The sequence below is a fragment of the Misgurnus anguillicaudatus genome, chromosome 8 (assembly GCF_027580225.2).
Source record: "Misgurnus anguillicaudatus chromosome 8, ASM2758022v2, whole genome shotgun sequence".
In the NCBI taxonomy this organism is placed as follows: Eukaryota; Metazoa; Chordata; class Actinopteri; order Cypriniformes; family Cobitidae; genus Misgurnus; species Misgurnus anguillicaudatus.
In genome coordinates, this window is record NC_073344.2 from 13,691,957 (window position 1) to 13,717,536 (window position 25,580).

The window sequence follows — 25,580 nt, forward strand, 5'->3', positions numbered from 1 at the left end:
CAGCCATCTGCTGGTTAGAAAAAAAAAACTAAAGAATTACAGTTCAGGAAATAAATCATTTTGACCAGCAGAGGCCCATAGAGACCCATCCATTTCACTGGATGTGGCCAACTGCTAACATCACTACTTCAGTAATACTTTTTGTAAATTTTTGTATATATAAACATTAGAAAGGACATAAAAAATGTATTTAATTTTTTGTAGTTTTTGATGCATTTTGAAATGTCCGTTTTGACAAAATGCCACAGAAATTTGACAATGTAAGTTTGTGTGTGTACCTTGTTATTATCACGGTGAGATAGGAATACCAGTAAATTTTTGACCTTGTGGGGACATTTTGAGGTTCTAATCTATAAAAATGCTCTCTGTGGCAGTTATACTTTTGTGTGTGTCACATGCATGTTTGTGTGTGACTGTCTTTCTTTGTGTGTGTGTATGTATGTGCGCGCATGTATGTTTGTGCAAGCACCTGTGTGAGCATTATAGAGCCCACCACTTTACATCTTTGTTCTGCATCTGTGCCTGTTTTTTTGCCAAATTCTAAGAAATGCTCTCTGTGGCAGTCATACTTTTACGTGTTTGTTACGATCGTCGCAACAGAACATTGATTTTTTTTGACAAATAATTAAAAAATATATTTTTTGGTATTTTCCATTCATTTTCAAATTTAGGTCATTTAGACCCCCAAGGGCTTCTTTAAAAAAAAAATTACACACTTCAGAACGACAGAATCAAGTGCAGTTTTTTAAATATGAATATTGACAGATAATCTAGAAATGTCACAAAATCTTATTGAAGGGAACCATTTTTTATTTAACTAAAGAAAAGTGGCTTTGACACCAAGGGACTTATAAGGGTTAAGTGGGTTGGGAAACAAGAATGGCTCTACTTTTGAAACACCTGAGCATCTAATGGTAAACACCTTGCTTCTAATAATATGAAAATAAAATATAAAAATAATAAAATATTAAATATTACTGTGTGTGATTCTAAATGGACAAAAAACACATGTAAAGGCCAACAATGTTTTAAAAACGAATAGTGTCACTAAACAAATATTAAGTAGGCTCCTTCCCTATGATGTGGGTGCGTGGCCGGCCCACAGGGTGTTATATTTATTATAAATGTATTATACTTTTATTAACTTGTTTTCTTTTAGGAGTTTAATATTTTTAGAGGAAATTCTTGTGAAACTGAGACCATCTTAAGATAAATGCCTTGTTTATAACATCACTGCTTTTGGTTAAATTTTATGTTTTTATTTTAATAAACTTATTTTGTAACTGTAATTTTTCTTACATTTTCATGAATGAAACACAAATAAGTGATGTAAGTTTTGAAATGTCATTTTAATGTATTTTGCCCAGCACAGAACAAAAAAAAATCCTAAATAAACATTTACAGTAGTCATAAAGATAAACGTCTTAAACATGGACCGTCAATTTATCTGTTGCGGACAACTGTGGTGTTTTCATTTGGCTCAAAGCAATGCAAATCATAAATGACAGTGATGAAATAAGTAAAAAATACTAAAAATACACCGCAATTTCACTTTAAGCCGAACGAGAACAATTTCTTCAGCCAATATTTTTAGCAATTTGTATTAACAAAGCTGTCTATATTCAAATGTTGCCACAGAATGTTCTTCCTTTAAAAGATAAATCCCAGACGTGTGTGGCATTATGTATAAGAACCACATGCAAGGCCAAGGTTTGTTTTTTTTACCAAAATGTGAGTATGAAAATGTGGAACAGAATAAGTTAATAAGTGTTCAATGCAGGCAACTGTTGGACATACTTCCAGGAAAATGAGACATCAAGTACTGTCTCAAGAATGCATACTGGAGTGATACAGAAGTTGAATCCTCAGAATCTGTCCTGATTGTTTACCGATCCTTTAGGCTTTCGTGGTACCAGACTGTGATGCTTGTTGGCTGTGCAATTGCTGGAGCTTCATGTTCATGACTTCTACCACAGCTTCACAAGAGTAAAAAAAGGAATGAATGAAAATGCCACTTAAATACAGTAAAAATGATATGAATACAACAATACATATATCCAACTCTCATTCTAAACAGAGTAAAGCAAACAAAAAGTCAGCTTGCTTCATGGCATGTTTTTCTTGAAGGGCAGGCTGAATTTTCTCAATTTGTTTTGTAAGGAAGTCAATTTTGCGTTTGAAGAACTCTTTACCATCCTCTACTTTCTAAAGGGGTAAAAGAAAATGTACTAACATTGTACCAAAAATACAAATTACATGGAAAATAAAACTATCCATTTAATTTATAAGATCCTGCCTTACCTTCTCCACATAGTAACCTGTTCCAACGTCAACTAAAACATGGTCTACATCATGCAGCTTTCCAGGTACATACATCTGCAATAAGGGAGTTAGGGGAACAACTAACAATCTGTTGAAGATTTAAGTTATATAATATAAAAACGCCCCAAGTGATTCTGTTAGTACATTAATGGTGGAAAAATATTTTCTAAGTAAAAAATCTAATTGATCAAGAACTGTTAAGAGGATACAGAACTGGTGAGGGGAACAAGTAGCTCTTTTCCTGAAATACAAAAAAGTACAGGGACACAGATAAGAACAACATATATAGAATAGAAGTACAGTATATGTATACACAATAATACAAATACATGATTATGGGATGCTGACAGCATTTCAAAGTAAAATCTTAAAAACCTCACCTTCATTGCTCTTGTTAAGGACATTCAAACTGTCTTTGGCCTCCACATATTTTGTCTGAACTACTTTCAGCTGACCTATGGATGATGACAGAAACTCGGTTTCCTAGAAAAAAAATCATGCAATATCTGATGTTAACAGCATTGATGGATTTTATCTTACCCCAGGAGGTAACGAACATGTACAAACAATTGCTAATTAAGAACAAAAAATACAAGTATGGTGATATTAAGAGGGTTACATTAATGCACGTTAGTGCTACTAACAGCACACGCGCAGACAGCCTGACACTGACAGAGCCGCTGTGTGCGAGTAAGTTAGTGAACTACTGACAGGAAAATATCACAGCAAGTTGGAGTTTAATGTAAAATCAGTTATGATTGTATTCATACCACACATTACCTGGTCAAGCTGAGTTTTTAAGCTCTCTAATTGTGGAAGAGCTAATTCAGTGAGATTCACCGCCATGTTGATAAAGGCCGAGGAATACTTCCGTGTCGAACGGAAATGAAACAAAGGACTTTTAACAATATGCTTGTTCGACTCAGTGGCCGTTTTTTTTCAATCCGAAGGCTGCAACAATGTACGATTAACTAAAAATAATAGTCAACTTTATAATTGTTAATATTCTGAAATAAGCCTACAAATGCGACCTCCGGAGGCTGCAGTCTTTGAGTTGAGAAATGGGAGACTTCATGCGTGCCGCAAGAATCGACGTCAAAGTACCGCGAGAGCGATGCAAGAAATCATACAGAGAAGGCTACGTTCTACTCGCTCTCGCGGTATTTTGACGTCATCCACGCGGCGCCAGACAAAATCGAACATACCTATTAAATTGATGTTTAATGTTTAGATAGCCGTACCAAAATTTAACGAAAGTGCGTTGCATTTTCTATGTGGGTTCTAGGTAACGTTAAGATAGTCTAATGGAAAATGAGTAAGAAGCTTTATTACAGAGAGTTCAACTGTATATTGAAAATCAAACTTTATAAAATTGTACACTGTGGTTTTGTTTGCAACTTTGAATGACTGTTAATATCAGAAACATAAAAATTAAACACGTTATTCACGCAAAAATAATTTACTCACCCTCATATTGGTCAAAACCTGTATGAGTTTCTTCTGGGGAACAGAAGATATTTTGTTGACGGTATCCATTGACTTCCATAGTAGGAAAACAAATACTATGGAAGTCAATAGGTAGCGTTAACTCTGTGGTTACTGTCATTTACGAAAATATCGTATTCTGAATAGTAGGGATCTGTATAGTAGTTTTAATCCCAAGTTACATTTTTCCCCATATGACTTGCATACATACAGTAGGATTGCAATATATTTTGAATATACCAATTATGTCACATACTTTTTATATTTTTAATTTCTAATGCATTGCTTGTAATTGTTTTAGGTTTTATTTTATTGCGTGTCTAATCACCACCACACAGTACGAAGTTGAAATAATTGCAATTGCCAGGAAGTGTGTCATTTTAAAGCAGCGTGTATTTTAATTTAAAAATGTAGAACATAAACACAAATACAAAAATGTAATAAAACTTACACCTAAAAAAAAAAAAAATCAGTAGGTCACAAGAAATACAAAAAACAATTGCTATTGTGACAAATATGAAAGCACTTAACATTAAAAATAGCTAAACACTTTGGGATCGCCAAAGTTCGAGGTTGTCATAGATTTTACTCAAGTTGAGTGAAGTTCAAGTGGCGCTTTATTCTTTATAAATGTACACAGGCTTAATATTTAACTTTACACAAGAGAGACCAAAACATTTCATTACAATTGGCTGTGAATAAAATAGTATTTAAAAATAAAACTGAGCTAGTGAATGTACACAGGCAAACCATACGCAATCGGAGCAGCACCAATTATATGTTTGAGGTGTGTGGCGTTACGTGATTGGCCTAAATGCTGAAGAAGAGACGAGCCAGGCCCAGCAGAGAGCCAGGATTGGAGAAGAGCTGATGTGAAGCGATCCAAATCCCGATCCGTCACGTCCCACAGATTACCAAGCACTAATGGGCTGGTGCAGACAAAATGAATATTTAATGATAAAGCAATTTATTTGATAAAATATAATTCAGCACATTTATGTGTACATTACCATCCTGCGGTCAGATAGCTGAGAATGATTCCTGTTCCTTCCTGCTGGCCAAGTACACTGAGCGCAGCGCTGCTGCAACCGAACAGCAAAGCCACTGCCCGCACAGAGCTTTTCAAAACCCTCTGAGCGTCCAAAAAACGGGCTCCTGCTCCGTGTCCTATGTAACTGCACCATAAATGTATAGATACTTATAGATATTTATTGTAAAGCACACAATAATGATGACAGCAGTTCTTCATCAGTTTCACTCACATATAGAGATCTTTGGTAGTGAGGGCCTCTTGTAGTTTATCTGAATCAGGAGCGGTTCCACAAACCCCTTGCCATGCTCGCTCACTGGACAGGATAGATGGCAAATTGTAAACTCGAGCTACACAATGGTGGGCATGCAAGCGTCCTTATTTTTGCAACTTACCCGGTAAACCAATCTTTAAAGCGTTTCTCAGTATCAGGCAGGTTTCCATCAGGGTTCAGGACATAATAAACTTTCTTAGGGTTCACACCAGAAGACAACACACAGCTTGAATCCATCTATGAAAAGGCACATTCATAGTTGTTGGGTTCATTTTGGGGTGAATTGTATTAAGGATTGTATTATCCCTTTCTGTAATAAATATTGTGCTTGCAATGGTTAACAGATACCTCTTTAAGGTGACCGTGTCCAAGTACAGCATGTAATGAGGGCATGCGAGTGACAGAACGAGATTTCAGACAAGCAATGTTCTCCCATGGCAACCTTTGCAAGTACTGGAGCAAACAATATATAGTTACATAACACAACACAGATTCGGAATTACATAACTAGTAATATGACTGGCAGCTAGCACTTCTTATAACCATTATATATTTATAATTAATCCAGCGAAAAAAAGGACACAGTAGTAAATCATGACACTATACCTTGTCTAAGATCAGAACTGTATGTCCCTGTGGCTCCTCCCTCCCTTTCAGTTCAGCCACAACAACCCGGAGAAGCTTCAACAAGTCCTTATCATACAGACCCACTCCTTCCACAAGAGACTGTAGGTCAGGCAGGGAAAGGAGTGGAGATGCCGAAAGAACCACCTTAACAGAGAAACAGACACGGTTTATGAAAACAAAAAATGATGTATTTACCACTAGTAGCACTCATCAAAGTGCTCAGTTTTATTTAGGGAAACATTTAAAGCATTCTGGGGGGCGCAAGAATTGAGAAACACCATATACAGTACCTTAAGCGTGTCCTCTGTGATCTTTGTTCCTTTCAGTGTCTGTTGGAGGCGTTTAATCTGAACTTCAAGCTCAGGGTCAGAGGTCAAAGGAAGGAGTAAAGTTCGCCACACCCCTAAAACCTCTTCCATGTCCTCGAGCATTTTCTGATAAGGAAGGGAAACAGATAAGAGTCAAAAAAACTGCTAGCTTGAGTACATCCAACATTACTCCCATTTATCTCATTTCTCACCTCCACGCGAGCATCCAAAGCCTTGCGTCCCTCCCACCACTGTGATTTTTCCGCCACTGTGCTCACCTCCTTCTGCCCCTTCAACACTCCGTCCATTTCTTCCAACAGCATGGTAATAGAACGCTAAAGAATGACAAAGACTACCCATGTAAACTCATGCAACAAATCAGATAATGCAGTAAAAAAAGCCTTCAGTCAAAGATAATTAAAGGAACACTCCACTTTTTTTGAAAATTTTCCAGCTCCCCTAGAGTTAAACATTTGATTCTTGCCGTTTTGGAATCCATTCAGTTGATCTTCGGGTCTGGCGCTACCACATTTAGCATAGCTTAGCATAATCCATTGAATCTGATTAGACCATTTAGCATTGCACTCAAAAATAACCAAAGAGTTTTGATATTTTTTCTATTTAAAACTTGACTCTTCTGTATTTACATCGTGTACTAAGACCGACGGAAAAATAAAAGTATACTCTCATTCTGGCGTAATAATCAAGGATTTTGCTGCCGTAACATGGCTGCAGCAGGCACAATGATATTACGCAGCACCTGAAAATAGTCCCCTTAGTATCTTTCAATAGCAGGGGACTATTTTCGGGCACTACGCCTGCTACAGTCATGTTACATCAGCAAAGTCCTTGATTATTACGCCAGAATGAGAGTATAGTTCGTAGCCATATCGGCCTAGAAAATCACAACTTTTAATTTCCGTCAGTCTTAGTACACGATGTAACTACAGAAGAGTCAGTTTAAATAGGAAAATATCCAAACTCTTTGGTTATTATTGAGCGTGATGATAATGGTCTAATCAGTCAAATCAATGGATTGTGCTAAGCTATGCTAAAAGTGGTACCGCCAGACCCAGAGATCAGCTGAATGGATTCCAGAATGGTAGGAATTAAATGTTCAACTCTAGGGGAGCTGGAAAATGAGCATATTGTCTAAAAAAGTGGAGTGTCCCTTTAATATTAACAAGATGCGTCACTGGTATTGATATGAATGGGGAAGATATGTCCACCCTAGTGCTTATCGTCATAAAATGACATCCCCTGTCTTTGTGCATGCGCAGTATATGACAGGTGTTGCTGTAACAAGACCTGAAGACGTTGCAAACATGGCAGCGCTGTCTCCAAGCAGAACACAGATTTCTAGTCCCAACAAGTTTACCTCTCTGTCTGTAGTAGGGATCCTCACGGTTATTGGGGCAGAGTTTCGCTGCAGTCGGGTAAGTAGAATAGTACCGCCAATCTCATCAGGATCCACACCCGCAAGTGAAAGCAGGCACACTGTTATTCCTACATCAAAAAGAGTCAATTGCAATTTTAATCGGTAACATAATACCCTAACATTCTTTATTACCACAACAAAAGGTACATTCAAAATGATTGCGTGAGAAACTGAAACAGATCTGGGGTCTCATTTATAAAGTGGGGAACTGGCGTAGTTCTCACACAAAGGTTGTACTCTATAAAAAATAAAAATGGGAGAATGGGCTTGCATGGTGGGATCTACAGATGATTCATGTACGCACTAGTGATAGACCGATATATCGGCCGGCCGATATATCGGGCCGATATTTGCAAGTTTTATGTGTATCGGCATCGGCCGATACATGGCTGCCGTGTTTGCCGATTTTTCCGGCATAATTTACAGACGGAGTGCTGGAACCCGCAAGCGATTGCAGGTCATGTGACTAAAAACAACCAACCTTTTCATGACAACATTGAAAGTTCGGGTTAACAGCTGATCATATCTGAACAAAGTGGGTTTTTTTTCATCTCTATGGGGCGGTTTCCTGGACAGGGATTAGACTAGTCCTAGACTACAATAAATGTAAGAACTGTGCAAACTAATAACATCTCTTTTTAAAACATGCCATTTTTTACATAATTTTTATGATGTAAATTGAGTGAGCAAAACCAGTATCGGCTCCAAATATTGGCTCAAGAAAATCGGCAGCCTGTATCGGTCATCGGCTAAGGCTGATGAAACAAAAATCGGTATCGGCATCGGCACTGAAAAATCCATATCGGTCGATCCCTAGTACGCACACTTGCAGGTGATCTGTGATTTATAAAGGGCACATTGCTTTGTTTTAGAAGTTTAAATTTTTTTTGGCATATGCCATTTTGGCTTTTGTGCATACGTAGACTTTTATGGCGCTTTTCCATTGCATAGTACCCCACGGTTTAGTTTAGTTTGGGTCGGGTCAGCTCACCTCACTTTGGCTTGGTTAGCTTTTCCATTGAGTTTAGTATCACTTCGCAGTGGGAGGGATTATAGGCGTGTCGTTATATTTGCGCTGCCTGCTGTGACATCATACAAGTGAGAGTGTCGTTGTACATTCCCAGACATTTATTTATTGATCAGTCCGCCACAAAATTAAAATTGACCGCCACAAAATTAAAATTGACCACCACAAATAGATGTTTGCACATCGCGTTTATCACTATACCTCTGTCTCACATGACAGTTTCTGTACAAACACCCGCGGCGTCAGCCGACGGCGCTCCCCTGAGCCTCATTTAGGTTGCATTTAAGCATATATAATGCTGACGTGCTCGTCGCAAATGTTCCGCCACAGACTGCAAGTCTGGAAAAAACTGTTATGGTGTCCCGGATTCTCAACATGTGTATATTTTTCATCGCTAAATGGGAGTTTGGGAACTTATTGCAGAGCAGATGACAACATGTTTGCTCGAGGCAGCGCAAGCTAGCATTGAGGTAAAGCTAATCTTTTACATTATAGCGATGACGTGACGATTCTCTCAGACCAATCAGTGATCTACAGTGTTTTCGCGTCACGTTTGGTATCAGCTCGGGTCGCTTGGAACCCCAACCGAGGTGGTACGTAAAAAAGTATCGGGTACTACGTACTGCACCCAATGGAAAAGCTCCCAAAAGTAAGCTGACCCGACCCAAACTAGACCGAACCGTGCGGTGCTGTGCAATGAAAAAGCGCCATTAGTAAGGATCCTATGCACAGTTTTATAAATGAGACCCCTGAACATGAACACGCAAGAGTTACCTGCTGGTAAATCTTTCAGTTGCTGCGTGAACTGCTGGCAGTGTGTATGTGGAAACTGGTTTGGGTTCGATGACGCGAACGAAAAGATGTTCTCCAGCAAAGATAGTTTTTGAGACCGAGTCACCCCTCCAGTTTCCTCCAGCCTCAGAGCACCAAGACCTTCAGTGACATCATTACATGATTTTTTCAGTTTCCTATAGAAATAGAAAAAAATAAAAGATGGTAGGGGTCTTAGATTTTCTTTGAAGACAAGTAAATATTCTGAAATTCAGTGGTGACTGACCTGAACTGGCCAGCCACGTGACGGGTCATGTGGTGCCGGGTGGACACCCCCAGTGACTGTGCGTGCAGCATTGCTGTGGTGATGGGATCAGTCTGACCTAGTGACTGAGCGAGGAGTGAGCAGATTTGAGGATAAAAAGGAGGCGGGAAGTGATGGAGGAGCAGCCATGATGAGCGCAGGTAGGACTGGATGGCCTCCATTGACAGGTCAGCTAAATAGAAGGAAATGCATATATTTACTTCAATGTTAGCGTATGACACAAAATTTCTGGAGAAGATGAGTGACGTAGTTCATACAAAGATCATATTTACATCTACATTACAACGAATTAAAGGATTAGTCCATTTTCTCACCACCATGTCATCCAAAATGTTGATGGCTTTCTTTGTTCAGTCCAGAAGAAATTGTTTTTTTGAGAAAAACATTCCAGGATTTCTCTCATTTTAATGGACTTTAATGGACCCCAACACTTAACAGTTTTAATGCAGTTTAAAATTGCAGTTTTAAAAGACTGTAAACGATCTTAAATGAGGCATAAGGGTCTTATCTAGCGAAAGTCACATAAGTAACGCGTGACCTTTCGACGTCATTACGCAATTACGTGAGGTCGCACTGGGGCGTCACACAGCCGGAGGAAGAGAAGTTGTAGTGGTTTAAAAGTGCATTTTTCCATTTTTCTTGCCAATAATGACAATCATTTCACTAAACAAGACCACCACGCCTCGTTTGAGATCGTTTAGAGTCCTTTGAAACTGCAATTTTAAACTGCATTAAAACTGTTGAGTGTTGGGGTCCATTAAAATGAGAAAAGTCTGGAATGTTTTCCTCGGGGAACATAATTTCTTCTCGACTGAACAGAGAAAGACAACATTTTGGATGACATGGTGGTGAGTAAATTATCTGAATTTTTTAAAGAAAATTGACTAATCCTTTAAGTACTCTCAGCTTCATTTTGCACATTTTACCCACCCATATTAAAACCCACCCAGCAAACCCAACCCTAAACCCAAATCCTATGATTCCATCTGGGCCTGCCTATATAACCAAAATCTTCCTTCTTTGGTTTTTTGTATGCGTTATGTTTTTAAAGGACTTTGTGTTACCCCAGGCAGTATGTTCATGTGGTAGGGGTGTGTGAGCTCCAGGACCGTTCTGTCCAACCCTCCTGAGCTCACTGAAACACTCTCGCCCTACATCTGCAGTCAGATCTCTCCTCAGCACCTCACAATCAGCATCTGGGCTGCCTAGAAACACACACGCACGCACAAAACCAATTAGTCCAATATAATTCAAAGTCACGCAATTACAGTTTTGTTTTACACACCTGTGTCTGAGACTTTGAGCTCCTCAAAGCTGATATTCAGTCGAACCTCTTCATCTTCCTCTTTAATCATCCTCAACTTTTCTGGCTCTCCTGTAACCTCTAAACCTTGATCCTTCTTCGACCTGCCCCTTCGTGGGCGTGTCTGTTGGGAGGCATCTTCGTCAGAAGAGAGACAGCTGGTGGAGGGAAGGGCTGTGCTCTTCTTAGCGGTTCGTGCTCTTCGAGGACGATCTGGCTCTACGGGAACTTTGGCGTCACTGGGGTTGGAGTTCAACGCTGGTTTAGGTGTGCGAGGGGTTTTGGAGTTGGAAGCGGTTCGCTTTTTCTCCGACTTTTCCACTACGACAGGTGCAGTTTCAGTGTCGCTCTCATCACTGAACTCAACCTGAGATAGAAGACATAAAATTCAAATTTTACACATTTTGTAGAAAACATCAAATCGCAAAAAATAACTAGCTTGGTTTGTCACATAAATAAGTGGAAACCTTAAATCGAGAGCGTTTGGTCCGTTTAGGTGCGGCAGGCACAGCCACAGATTTCACTTCTATAGGAGAAGAATCTTTGTAAACTTCGAATGATCCCTTCGAGGCAACTTTCGCCTTGGCAGCCACACGATTGCTGGCAGGTGTTAGGTTTACAGAAATCTCAGGCACCTCATTGTTGAAATCAAATGATCTCAGATCGCCAATACTAGTGCTAGTGGAGCCAAATTTGGGCCGGGAAGTCCTTGGTGGTTTAGGCGTCTTGAAAACCACAGAGGATTTGGAGATGGTAATTTTAGGCACCACATCTTCAGCTTTCTTGGAACCTGCAGTGGTTTCTTTAGTTTGGCTTTTGGCTCTTTGCTTCATTTCTGTTTTAGGTTTTAGTTGCGTTTTAATCTTTGATGGGTTCCAGCACCACGCAGAAGAGAAGAGTTCTTCAGGATTGCACTGTTTCTTCATGGCCAGCGCTAAACAGGAAGCCACGGCTTTAGCTCCTAGTAGGGCAGCCCTGATGGGTCCAAGTTCTGGTGTCATTGCTCCTGAAGGCTTCACAGCCTCCAATCCTGCCTCAATCTCCTCCCACAAGGCCGCAGCCTTACCTTTATCTCCCGTCCTGAGAAGCTGAAACACGGTGGCCAAATGCACCCTACCCTGGTATGCCTGGAGCACTGTCAAACCTTGCCTAGTTGATTTTTTTGAAGACACAAAAGCACCCAGACTGCTTTGGAGCTTAGCTATTACACTACGGCAACGTTTCCTGGCAAAGTGACGAAGTCGGCGGGAGAGCTCTTGGTCCGATTGGAGTTCTGCCTGTATCAGGGCCCAATGGATACTGACGCGAGCCACACCGAGCTCGGTGCAGCAAGGACAGGAGCAGGTCTCGGCATGGTTCAGGCAGGAAAGCCAACGTTGGCGTTTGCACTTTAGAGGGGGAGATGCTCCTTGGCTTCCTAATCTAGATAAGGTTTCGACAGGCTCCTTGAGAAGGGCACGAGAGCTGAGGATTCCACTCAGGTCCTCTTCTTCCTCAAGAACGTCACCAGAGGAAGCAGGGGCAGCTGGTCGACCTTTGCGTGGTTTTATTTTCATTTCACTCTTCGCTTGTTGCCCCTGGCCAAAATCTACATGCAGGAAAGATGACATGTTAATAGCAATAGCTCCAAAATGAGAGATGTGAAATGGGTGACTTTTACTTCACCATTACCCGTGCACAAATCCAGTAAGTTTCTAACTTGCTCTAGATCCAAACCACTTGCTTCAGTTGCTCCCTTCATCAACTCCAGCTCCGCTTTCAAAACCAACAGCTCGGCACAGCTACAAACACAGATGAAATGTCATTTTAAATATGCAAGCGAGCATTCAATGCACATATTCAAGCTTAAGTAAAGCACTTACAGTGGTGACTTGATGTCCAAAACAAGATATGTGAACAGTCATACACATTTTAATAGTTAATGCACTTACTGGCTGAGGTTCTGTAGTTTGGTGGCCAGTTTGAGGGCCTCTAGACACTGAGCTTTAGCTTCATGAACGGCCCCGCTGCTGCTCCTTATTGCCACCATCCTCTCAGAACACACCAGTACCTCGCTCAACAACAGCCACTTAAATACAACGCTGTCTCCTATGGAGAAAAAGCACAAGCGCCCATTGCAGCATTTACATGCAGTGCATATTTAAGTGTTTTGTGGTAAACTGGTGGTACCTTGATCCACAAAGCGAGTGTCTGTGTTTGATCCGGGAGCTCCGTAAAACCCGCTGCCCAGCAACATCATCACTAAGCTGCACAATAGCTTCAGTCCTTCATACTGGGCTGTATCTGGAGTTTTCAAACCTGTAAAACACCATCCACTACATTATCACACACAGACATCATTTGTGGCCAAGCAAGGTGGTTTGCTCTAATAAAAGTTTGAATGGATTTACACATAAAAAACATTTGCACTAAATGTGATCTGACCATGTTCAATGATGCTCTGGCGCAGTTGCGTGTCTAAAGTCTGCGTGTCCAGGCTCAAGTAGTCACTGGCTGTCTGCAGTGCTCGTGCCCTGAGCAGGTACCAGCTCTTGGAATGATGCCGAGTGGACTCCTTAATTACTTGCATCAGGCAAAAAACACCATGTTCCATCTGTAAGAGAGTGAGATGTATAAATAAATGCTAATAATTAAAACTAATAGCATACATTTTTTCTTTATTTATTTATTCTTCACGCCATTCCAGCATCTATGGTTACATTTATGGTGAGAACTGGTTCCATACACAAGTTAATCCACACATATGTTGGGGAGAGCAATTGGGCATCTCCAATTTTTCGTACTTAAATGTTTTGGCCTGTGGAAGAAAACCGGAGTAAACCCACGCTCTGACAGAGGGGACAGCCCAAATTCAGGAGTTTAAATTAGAGTAGATGGGTAGAAAAGTGGTCCAGGAATGAGTATACAAATGCAATTTATGGAGACTAAAAACTTAAGGTTACTAAATCTAAAAAGGGATAGTTCACAGAAAAATAATTTACTTACCCTCAAGCTGTTTCAAACCTGTTCTGCTGAACACAAAAGAAGGTATTTTGAAAAGGTTCGGAACAAAGCAGATCTGGGGCACCATTCACTTTTATAGTAAGAAAAAGTAAATCCTATGGAAGTGAGTGATGCCCCAGATCTGTTTGATTACAAATCTTTTTTTAAATATGTTTATTTGTGTACAGCAGAACAAAGAAATGTATACATGTTTGAAAAAAACTTGACTCTTTCCCCAACAGCGTTTAAAAAAAAGTTGCCATGATTTTTCACAAAAAAGTTTAATGCCTTCCAGAAAATGTTCTTCTTTAAATATCTAAACATACAATATAATAAATGGGGAAAAAAACAGACCCTCTGCTTTCAAAGAAAAAGTTCAATTCTACCTTAATGTGTTCTTTTTTATTACCTCTTAAATATGGGTAGGTTTCTTCAAACACCAAATTTTGAGCAAAAAGCTCAGATAATTGCATTTTTGTGAAGATATCAAATCATACATGGAGTTTGAACTGTTTGCCCTAAGGGAATATTTCCAGGTTTTATAAGTTGGGTAAGAGCACAACCAGGTGGATAATAGCAGAAATACGGATTGCCGGAAAAACTCGCCATTGGCAGGGTGCATAATTTTTGAAAAACACTTTGGAAAAAGGAGTCGGGCCAAGTACCAAAACACATTTGTAGCCAATCGGCAGTAAAGTGCGTATCTACCATAGACTGTAAAAAAATAGGGACGACGCGACGTCGCCTCCCACCATTGTAATGAATTGAAGCGTAAAAACGTCAGTTTGGAGCCAAGGCATGCGAAGAAGGAATCGTCCGTGGAGCCAGAGGCGGAGCCGCGGTATCAAACTTCCGCCCAAACACTTGCGCGACCAATTCAACCACGCCAATCATAACGACAAGCCCCGTTTCTATAGCATTAAATTACTAGCTAAAATGAAACTAACCACAATAATGAACACTTGAATATATATCAGCGTGATAACAAATACTTGAAAGGACCAAAACCATCTTTCGGAAACTTTTATTGGAAGTGTAAATCATTTTTTTTATTTAGAGCAGAGTCCCATTCGTTTCAATGGAGAGGGCGGGGTTTATGACTTGTACTGCAGCCAGCCACCGGGGGGTGATCAAAGAGCCAGAGGCTTCACTTTTCAAGGCTTATGAGGCACACCCGATATCTACCAAGGGGCGGGTCTATCAAAAGAAGGTCCAGATTCGATTGGGGTAAGGGTGTGTTTGTTTAGGTGATTTCAAATGTCAACATTGGCTTCAGAGATCATGCACACCGCCTTTAATTGACGAGTTAACTCGTCAATGGCAGTGAAAGAGTAAAAGATGAAATAATTATGACATAATTTTCCTTTTTGGGTGAATTATTCATTTTTTACTTTTGTGGATCAAACTGGATTATTGGTAGATGACTTCAATTGACGTCAAACATTTTGCATTCGAATCAGAAAGAATGGTATGGACAGGGATTAAAATCTTTTTGCATTTCCCACATACATTTATGTGTGCAATGCAAGCATTACCTGTCCTAAAGCATAGCAGATCTGTGCTTTCTGTAGCATTACAGTCATGGATATTACAGACGAGCCCTCTGAGCTTGAGTCAGATGTCAAACTCTGTTCTGCTTTTTCTAACTCCTCCTAAAACATGAATAAAGGATAGTTAGTCTTTCTGATATTAGTCTTTCTGATAGTTAGTAAGCCACTAACTATCCAATGAACATGTACAGCACTGGTTCTCAAACAGGGGGCGGGTCCCTGGGGGCCGTGAGACGGTGCCGGGGGCCCCAGTTTTATGACATTTTATAGAATACATTCATCATAAATTCGGTTAAATTAAACCTCAGAAAAATAAGGCTACTAACCAACACCACTTCTACATTGAACAATGCATATTTAATTATACAATTTAAAGGGATACTTCACCGATTTAGCATTCAGCTTTGTATCTGTAGAAACCCGGCAGTATTACTGAATGACCATGTTTCCCTCCCTCATTTCCCCCTGAGAGGAGAGATATCTGCATTTTGGTTCTGCAAAAAAGTCCTCCGATGATGTAATATGACGATTTTTGCATCATCGGAGGACTTTTTTGCAGAACCAAAATGCAGATATCTCTCCTCTCAGGGGGAAATGAGGGAGGGAAACATGGTCATTCAGTAATACTGCCAGGTTTCTACAGATACAAAGCTGAATGCTAAATCGGTGAAGTATCCCTTTAAATTCTAAGTTTGAGATTGTTTTGTGTTATTGTTTTCTTTGTAGGGGGGCCCACAGGGATGCACCCTAAACAAGGAAAGGGGGTGCACACCAAAACGTTTGAGAACCACTGATGTTATTCAAATATAGTTTTTTCAAAGCATAAAAAGGTCACCTGGGCGAGCTGAGGGGACCCTAGATACAACAGGATCCTGGCAGTTTGGCAAAAGGCATTAGCGCTGTTCTGAGCATCGCCAATGCCACGAAACAGAGCGGCAGCGAGCTGATATCCCTCCAGAGATTGCAGGTGCTGAAAAAGATCCATTTATTATTCAATGCAAGTTCAAATCTAGAGTCAAACTAAGGAAGCCTTTTGCGGATGTTGATGTGCGTGGACCTACTTTTCCCATGAGTGTGTGGAGGGCAGCCATCAGTGTGATTGAAGATGCTGTGAGTTTAGGGTCTCTAACTGCTGGTGAGGACCCCTTGAGTAGACTTCTCCATAAAGACAAACTCTTCTCCAAAGGCTCGCTCAGCTCTGAACACAGACACAAATCAATAGCATGTCTCATCCCATTAAAAAAAATAACCTTTATATCTCTAATATTGACTGAGTAAGTTCATGACAAACATTAAAATCAATGACAAAAATCAAACTTTGATGCTCCTAATCTTATAATTGGATGAGACTTTAGCCTGGATTTCACAGGCAGGGTCACAATTAAACCAAATTATATCAATTGTATCATGAGGGTGCCTTACTGCTGTCGGCCAGTAGACTGAAGCGTAGTCCATCATAGACTAGCTGACTCTCTTGTGATTTCTGTTTCTCCTCATACTCCAGATCGTTGGTGGGAACAGGATCGACATTCACTTTATTCTCCTCTTGCACAGCACGCAATCGTTTCTCTGTGTCCACAGCCTGTGGTATTCAAGGAAAATATATATGGTTACCTTAGGTACCACTAGTCCACTTATTCAAAACATCATGAAAATAAATCTCTCAAGTACTTACCTCTTGCAGGTTGGATTCAAGAGTGCAGATGTACAGCCACAGGAAGGCCTGTGCCTTTTCGTCCTTCAACCTATCAGCATTCTCTGCCGTCTCTGGCTCTGCCTCCAATAACCGCAAAGCCTCCTGGGTAAAGTCAACCGCTGAGCTGATTGCCAAAAAGAAAGATTTTAAAGTCCTCAAGCGTGCCAATTTAAGGAATACTAAAGCGGGAACATGCATAAAAATTATAAATACCTACCACTCAGTCTGTTGGCTAAAGTCTTGGTAACACACAACCTGTGACATCTCGCACAGGTAAGAAGCACGTCTCAGTTTGTGTACGGTGTCTTCATGACAGATATCCAAGAGGTCACACAGTGTGTTGTAGCGCTCCTGGGCAGTGTCTTCTGTCTGCTCCTTATACATGCGTAATTCCTCCTCTAATAAACTCATGAGCACCTCTTCATCCATCGACACTTCTGCCAAACCATCCCTCAGAGTTCTGATAAGAGAGAGAGTGTGATGTTTAACATACTCATGCGAGCTCGATTAACCACCCACGTCAAACATCAAGTGCAAGTTACCTTAGGCGTGTGTCTTCATCTCCTGCTCGTGCTGCATCACATTTGGTTTTGACCCACAGCGACACAGGTTCTGAGAGATGATCCAAAACCCGCGCCCCCAAAACTTGAATCCAGCGTACAATCCAGTCTAAAGCCCGCTCCAGTTGACCCACACGTCGGCTGCACTGGACGGTCAGCTTAAAGCACCGATTGACCTGAACATGTACACAAACATTTATTATACAGTATATCAAGGTTATAGGTTCATATTTCCGTTTATGCACTTTATTTTGAAGAGTCCAAATAATAAAACTCAACACACATAAGTGAGTAATAAAGGGTGTTATCGCAAAAACAAACTTTGGTGTCCCCAGAATACATATGTGAAGTTTTAGCTCATAATAACATATAATTTATTATAGCATGTTAAAATATTTTGCCATTTTTTAGTGTGTCGTTTTAAATGCAAATGAGTTGATCTCTGCACTTAATGGCAGTGTTGTGGTTGGATAGTGCAGATTAAGGGGCGGTAGTAGGGCTGGGCGATTTGACCTAAAATCAAAACCTCGGTTAATCTAACATTTGACATCGGTTACGATTAATAAACGATTATTTTTTTGCCTCATAGTTCACTGACAAGGTTGGAAAGTTTAGGGCACACCTTAAATCAGCCTGCAATGCAATTATTCACATTTTTCCCAAAATAACTGCATTACTGAAAAATATTAAATAGACTTAACTCTATGCAGATGTTGCATGTCATTATGTACAATTGATGAAACTTTCAGAATCATACAACCCCCATGACTAATTATAGACATAAGATACATACATAATAAGTTGTATCCAGATAGCATATTGTAATGAGATGAGTAGGGCAAAATACATACTTGGACTCTATCCTTTACACGTTTCTTGTATTCAATCCATTTTTTCTTAACTGGGCACTGATGTCTAAGCCATTTATTCTCATCTGTAATGCTTTTGGTGTTAATGTAGACTAGAAGTTCTCCCGTTCTCTCTCTCCGTCATCTCTGAAGTGTCTAATTAAACTCACGCGGTCGCGTCTTTTCGCGGTTTTGAGTGAGTGAGATGTGATGACATTACCCGGGCTGCTTAGAGACCCATCGGTAGATTAAACTGAGCGCGTGTGCGGTAAAAACCCGATCGCGCATTCCGTATTTTTGTCACAGGTGCCTGCACATTCGCGAGTACTTCTTAAAAAAAGTACTGTGCTTCTTTTGGGCACTAGATGATCCTGCTGCTCAGTTAAACAGTGTTTGAGTTCTCCTCCATGTTTCTGCTGTGCCACTGACAGGACGGGGCGGAGTTACGCAACATCACACGCAGCAGTTTGTTTTTAAAGGGAAAGTATTAACAGGATTAAAAACTGAAATAACCGACATGATAAAATAATGTCGGTTAGAGGTTCTGAATTTCGGTTTCGGTTATTTTTCGATTAATCGCCCAGCCCTAGGCGGTAGTATCCTCTTCTGACATCACAAGGGGAGCCAAATCTCAATTGCCAATTTTTTCATATGCTTGCAGAAAATGGTTTACCAAAAAAGTTATTGGGTTGATCTTTTTCAAATGTTCTAGGTTGATAGAAGCACTGGGGACCCAATTATAGCACTTAAACATGGAAAAGTCAGATTTTCATTATATGTTCCATTTAATAGGTGAGGTCATCCATTGCCGAACTGAATTGTGGATCCGTCAACGTCACTTCACTACCGTTGTTTGCAGCAGAAGTTGAACATTTCTCAACTTTAAGCCCCAATGCATGCGTCAGCCAATCAGAACGCCTCATGCAAATAACCTAGAGCGAGCCAGCCAATTGGAAGACCGGAAAATGTGTTGCGGCCACTGTGATTGGCTGTTGGTCACGCTTCAGACAAGCCTTCCATCAAGCAGTAACGCTTCCGTCCCGTTTAAATGAACTGTAATTTAATAAGCAATTGGAAGTCTTACCCTGTCCACAGGAAGTGAGGGTAGGCCATCCTTTAACAGCTCCTGACATACAATCACAGCCAAACCAAATGCTCCGTCATACAACTTCTTGTCAAACAGCTCATACACCACATCATTCATTACGCACACTATAGGGAAGACAGAACAATATATAAAAAAAAAAGTATTTTCAATCATTAAAACATGCAAATCATTTAAAAGTAGTAAGCAACAACAGATTACCATTCAAAAAAAACTTACGCATGCTGCCTTGAATACAAGATACAAAAGACATTAAAGGGATAATTCACCCAAAAATGAAAATAATGTAATTAATGACTCGTTCCAAACTCTTAAGATCTCCGTTCATCTTCGAAACACAGTTTAAGATGTTTTATATTTAGTCCGAGAGCTTGTTGACCCTTAATTGAAAATATACGTACGGTATACAGTCCATGTCCAGAAAGGTAATAAAAACATCATTAAAGTAGTCCATGTGACATCAGTGGGTCAGTTAGAATGTGTTAAAGCATTGAAAATACATTTTGGTCCAACAATAAAACAAATTGCGACTTTGTTCAGCATTCTCTTCTCTTCCGTGCATGCGCGAGAAATGAAATCCTCAGACATGTTTGCAAAGTTTTTTTGTTTTCAAAATTACAGCATCTCCCTCAGACTGTAAATAAAGCCCGGGCGGACCAAAAAAAAAAAAGCTGGGGAGCACCAGATAACACGTCAGCCGTGCCATAAGTCATCCGCGTCACGTGACTTTAGTCTCGCACATGCGCTTCACAACAGACGCGGAAGAGAAGACAGTGCTGAATAAAGTTGTACATTTTGGACCAAAATGTATTTTCAATGCTTCACACATTCTAACTGACCCACTGATGTCACATTAACTACTTTGATGATGTTTTTATTACCTTTCTGGAAATGGACAGTATACCGTACATAGATTTCAATAAAGGGTGAACAAGCTCTCGGATTAGATGTAGAAAGTCTTGGGCTGTGCTTCCAAGGATGAGCGCCAGTCTTACGAGTTTGTAACGACATGAGGGTGAGTAATCAATGACATTATTTTCATTTTTGGGTGAACTATCACTTTAATGTCAAAGCTATTTATTATATAAAAGCAGGCAGATCTGAGGCAGACATACCTGCGTTAAGCAAAAACTTGTCATTGTTTAGTGTCCGCAATTCAGTTAGCATGCGTCCTGCAGTTGCATTGCAGTACAACAGCACTCTGTCCAAAGAATCGCCGGTAGACACCTGAGGACACACATAAATATACTGAAAGGATATCCACCACATGCTTCAAGCCATTGTGTTTAACATCCTACAACCTGGATATTGGACTCGTGACAGTTTAATGTATTACCAGAGATGTGTGAAGGCTATCGTATGTGCTAATGAAGCCCTGGTAGAAACTGAAACAAAGGGAGTACTGCACTTGCTGTGAAAATGAGTCCTGGAAGACAAAAACACAAGGTCATGGGTTTGATTCCTACACATAAAATGATAACACTTAAAGGGTTAAAATTGTTATTTTCTTTTAAACAGCATGCCAGCTTCTATAGGTATATTTAAAAGAATAGTTCTCCCAAAAAAATGAGTAATGCTTATACGGTATTACCTTTTGCTGTGTGAACAGAAGTTCCTGGTATTCCTCCAAGAAGGAGAAACAAGCCAGCAATGTGACCACGTTCATCCCTTTACTCCGGCCACCCTCCACTGCCCAAATAACCAGCTGGCAAGCCTCTAACAGCACATGGCACTCCGGGTTGGACATGGCTTTGGGCAGCCCCCTTAGGATGCGTGCGCATTCAGTAAACGCTTTACAGCAATCTCCTTCCAAACCCAAAGTACGATGCAGCTGCAATGCCCGATCTGCAAGACTCAGGGACGATCGCAGAGCACCTGGACTTTTTATTCCCTCCAGGGCGCCTTGCAACAACCCGACAGCTTCTGCTGAAAACTGACTCTTACAGAGCAGCTTACAGACCTTAAACAAGACCTCACACTTCACAGCCAGTGAAAGGCACGTTTGCTCGGAGTCTTGCTCCAAGCACGGCACAAGGGAAAGTTTTTGTAATTCAGAAGTTAAAAAAACTCACATCACCGTGAGTCAAACTACACGATCGTTCGTATTCCCCTACCACCTCCTCCACAAACTGAGGAATTTTGGATGTAGAGGACGCAGCGCTGGGCTCCTGTTGTAGGAGCTTGAAGGTCAGAGCTTGTAGGTGATAGTGAAGTCTGTCTCTTGGAGAGAGGGCGGAGCTGCGCGCGCTAACCTGGAGACTGTTCCATAAGACGGCAAAACAGTTTCGCACCAGAACGTTGAAGTCGTCGGTCTGTCAACAAAACAAAAAACACCGATATATTAGGGGATATCTATCTATCTTTATAAAAGGGGATATATTATGAGGGTCCATAAGAAATAGCACTAGTACATGCATTACAAGGTGTCAGTAACAAAGCAGCAAACTACCTCTGCAGAAAAATGCTTCAGTCTTCTGTACATGAGATGCCCCAATCGACTAGCAAGGCCGTGAGCTTTAAAGGATGCAACTTTCTGTAGGATGTGGTATACTATTTTCTCCAGATATAATGGGTTGCTTTGCATTCCTGAATCTTCAACCAATTCAAACCCTTGAATAGCAAGTTCAGCCAACTCCACCAGTCGCTCCTGATGGGCAAAATCCAACATGCCACTGGCCAGCTGCTGGTTGCACGCCCGGATGATACGATCGCACATTGTTCGGCCATATGGACCGAGGCCACCATCCACATGTTTCTAAAGTAAAACATTGACAAAAGACAACAACATGAAACTCCAACAGTGTGCATTAAATTTGAAATCAAAACCATCTGCTGTCGCTGACACACACAACAATTATTTGTATACCTTCAGGTTGTCGTAAAGAAGAATAGTGTCCTTCACAGAAGACAGCTGTTGGACATACTCCTCTGTCCTCAAGTACTTCATTTTGCATTCACTGTTGCTTCTGCTAAACATAATGATTGTTAAAGATATTATTTTAGACCTGGGATTGGCTGGACTGGGTTTAAAATAGGACAGGAGTAAGCCTTAATCTTTATTAGCTAAGCATGTATTAAATTACATTCTGAAACACAGATTAAAAACCAATTACTAACACACAGCTGCTAAATTAAGACTGTTAAGAACTAGTTTGATCAGCTGGGTGATTCTCACGAAACCATTGAAACACCACGGCACTAATGATTTTAGCTTTAAAATGTGTAATATAGTAACATTAAAAAGGATCAGAATGAACACAATTCTGTGTTCTACCTTGCACAATGTGTGATTTCAACATAAGAATTTATAATTGGAAATTTTATCTCATTTTCTGCTGCAATTCTCATTACCGCAATGTGTCCGGCTGTGTTTGAACATGCGTTATGTTGTAATTTAATCAAATTAACACAAAAATATTAAGAAAAAAAATAAATGGATGTTTTGCTAGACTACTTTAGATGACAGAAAAAATATTTACTGAATATTCATGTATAATAATAATGAAGAAAAATTAGGAAAATGATGTGTCCATGCCTGATGTTCTCATCCTCCGCAACACTTTTTGAGAACAGTTTAAGCACACATACAGAATTTTAATAAAGTTTGATTTTGAGTGACCAAGCACATGGACCAGTTACTTCAAGATGGCTACCAGGTAAGAATTTTTTTACAGTTAATTTGAAATATTGTCTTGTCAGAATGCTTACACAACATTTTGATTATCATTACCGCAACAGATGCTTATTAAATGTTAATTTAATTAATAGAAGCATAATACTTTGATTTTAAATGCATGTGCAGAATCTCCAAATTATGTTCTTTCAGGTTTGTCATGTCATTTTGAAAATATGTCAGTGTTGATGTTTTCTGACTGTTGCGGTAATGAGATTTTTTAGGACTAATTTTTTAAATTATGTTATAAAAAGTGTTAAATGATAAGTAAAAGTTTTTAAATTAATGTTCCCATTAATTTCCAGACTTTGTTTTTCAAAGTATGGTGGGAAAAAAGTAAATTTAAGCAATTTTTACATTTTCATGAGAATCACCCAGCTAGCAATTGGTTAGGGCTAATCAGTTTTACTATTTGGATTCAAATTAGACCAATGAACCTTTAAATGTAAACATAATTAAAGGGGACACTTCACAAGACTTTAAGATGTAAAACAAATCGTTGGTGTCCCCGGAGTACAAATGTAAAGTTTTAGCTCAAAATAGTAGATAATTCATTAAAACATGTTAAAATTGCCACTTCGTAGGTGTGGGCAAAAATGTGCCGTTTTTGGGTGTGTAATTTTAAATGCAAATGAGGTGAGCACGTAATGGCAGTGCCGTTTGGATAGTGCAGATTAAGGGGTGGTATTATCCCCTTCTGACATCACAGGGGGAGCCAAATTTCAATGCCCCATTTTTCCACATGCTTGCAGAAAATGATTTACCAAAACTAAGTTACTGGGTTGTTCTTTTTCACATTTTCTAGGTTGATAACAGCAATGTGGACCCAATTATAGCACTTAAACATGGAAAAGGTCCCATTTTCACGATATGATTAAAAATAAATGTAAGAGCTGTCCCAACTGAAAACAACTTGCACTGACATATCTTTAAATACATCAGTGCCCTTTGTTTTGCCTCAAAATGCACACAAGTAATGTTTTTAGTAAGGCATGTTTGTTAAAACTATTTATGTTTCAGAATTAAACTAAGGCCTAGTCCTGGCTTAAGCTAATCCCTGTCCGGGAAACCATCCCATAGGGTTTAACTTTAGACTAGGTTAACTTTTAAAACCAGTCCAAGCTGTTTGAACCAAGAAAAGTTTCAAAAATTATGAAACTGATAAACAATGGCAGCAGGAAAGAGATTGCGACCAAAACTTTACTGAATGAGATGGAAAAAACAGGGTTAATTTAAACTATTTCAGGTATCTTGGCATGGCCAAAGCTTTCATTGGAAAATCATTATTTCATTAAACAATAAAAACCCATAATCTGAAAAGTATCCCTACTGAAAAATCCAGCTAAAACCACCATAAGCTCGTAGCTGGTTTAAGATGGTCCTCCCAGCCTTTCAAAGACGGTCAATCTGGTGGGTCAGCTGTCATCTTAGAAGGTAACCAAAACACAGCTAGACCAGCTTGCTACACCAGATGAAACCATCTCATGCTGGTCTTAGCTGAATTTTTCATTAGGAATTGATTGGACACTTCAGCCAATCATGGTAACGTTAGTTATGATATTTCGCTAGAGTGGGTTGAGTGTCTAAATGATCCCAAATACCTTTTAGGTCCAGTGAACACATACACACGTTATTGAAATAAGTCTGCCTTCTTTACATTATATTGTTCACTTGGACACTGAATTCAAAATTAGCATGCTAGCTGGCTAAGTGAGTCTTCCGTTCCAGAGTCCTTCGGAGGTTATCAGTCGGCCACACACGTCAAAGCAACCGTTACATTTTAAATAAAGAAATAACAGTAACTACACTTCACGAGGACTAAAGTATATTTTTGTACTGAATTAAGACAACCTCGATGGCGTGTGCAGCTGTTTCTATTTCTATTTTTAAACAAGACGCAGATGATGTAAACAAACGTGTTAGCGTGCAACTTACCTAAATCAGCAAATGGCCAAAAAGATGCGATAAACTACTCGCCCTGTATGAGCTGTAGCATACACGTGTGGTTTAAATAAATGTCAATGTAAGATTAACTTAGTTACAATCTCCACTTTCTCCTCATCGTAATTTTGTTGACAGAAGCGGCGCACGAAGAAGTAGCGCACTTATTTTAAAAAAGCGCAAAGGCTGTCGGGAATTTGCGGTGACGTCATCAAAAAGCCCAGGAAATGGATTATGGGTATTGTAGTATTTAAACGACAGAGCGTCTCTATTTCTTTTTAGGTGATAATAAATATGTAGTTAAACAGTTAATAC

The 25,580-nt window shown here is 39.8% G+C and overlaps 2 protein-coding genes across 2 annotated transcripts; both read right to left on the bottom strand.

The window, feature by feature from the left end:
• Positions 1-1,330: 1,330 nt before the first annotated feature.
• Positions 1,331-3,283, bottom strand: pfdn5 (prefoldin 5). Its single transcript, XM_073870337.1, has 6 exons — positions 3,103-3,283; positions 2,703-2,805; positions 2,532-2,563; positions 2,302-2,376; positions 2,097-2,205; positions 1,331-1,973 (listed from the first exon to the last, which is right to left on the bottom strand). Exons 1-6 carry the CDS (start codon positions 3,166-3,168, stop codon positions 1,897-1,899), a joined length of 462 nt encoding a protein of 153 aa, XP_073726438.1. The 5' UTR covers positions 3,169-3,283; the 3' UTR covers positions 1,331-1,896.
• Positions 3,284-4,180: 897 nt separating this feature from the next.
• Positions 4,181-25,471, bottom strand: espl1 (extra spindle pole bodies like 1, separase). The gene is given in 33 exon segments (XM_055212377.2): positions 4,181-4,736; positions 4,818-4,982; positions 5,070-5,153; positions 5,233-5,348; positions 5,460-5,564; positions 5,718-5,882; positions 6,029-6,172; positions 6,259-6,381; positions 7,425-7,552; positions 9,286-9,479; positions 9,569-9,779; positions 10,672-10,812; positions 10,893-11,277; positions 11,378-12,498; positions 12,582-12,691; positions 12,842-12,998; positions 13,080-13,208; positions 13,335-13,503; positions 15,428-15,544; positions 16,278-16,412; positions 16,504-16,640; positions 16,865-17,024; positions 17,118-17,262; positions 17,356-17,598; positions 17,681-17,874; positions 19,631-19,758; positions 20,767-20,878; positions 20,988-21,077; positions 21,243-21,716; positions 21,718-21,963; positions 22,101-22,406; positions 22,518-22,617; positions 25,260-25,471. Coding segments are annotated over 32 exon segments (6,417 nt in total). The 5' UTR covers positions 22,599-22,617; positions 25,260-25,471; the 3' UTR covers positions 4,181-4,534.
• Positions 25,472-25,580: the final 109 nt, after the last annotated feature.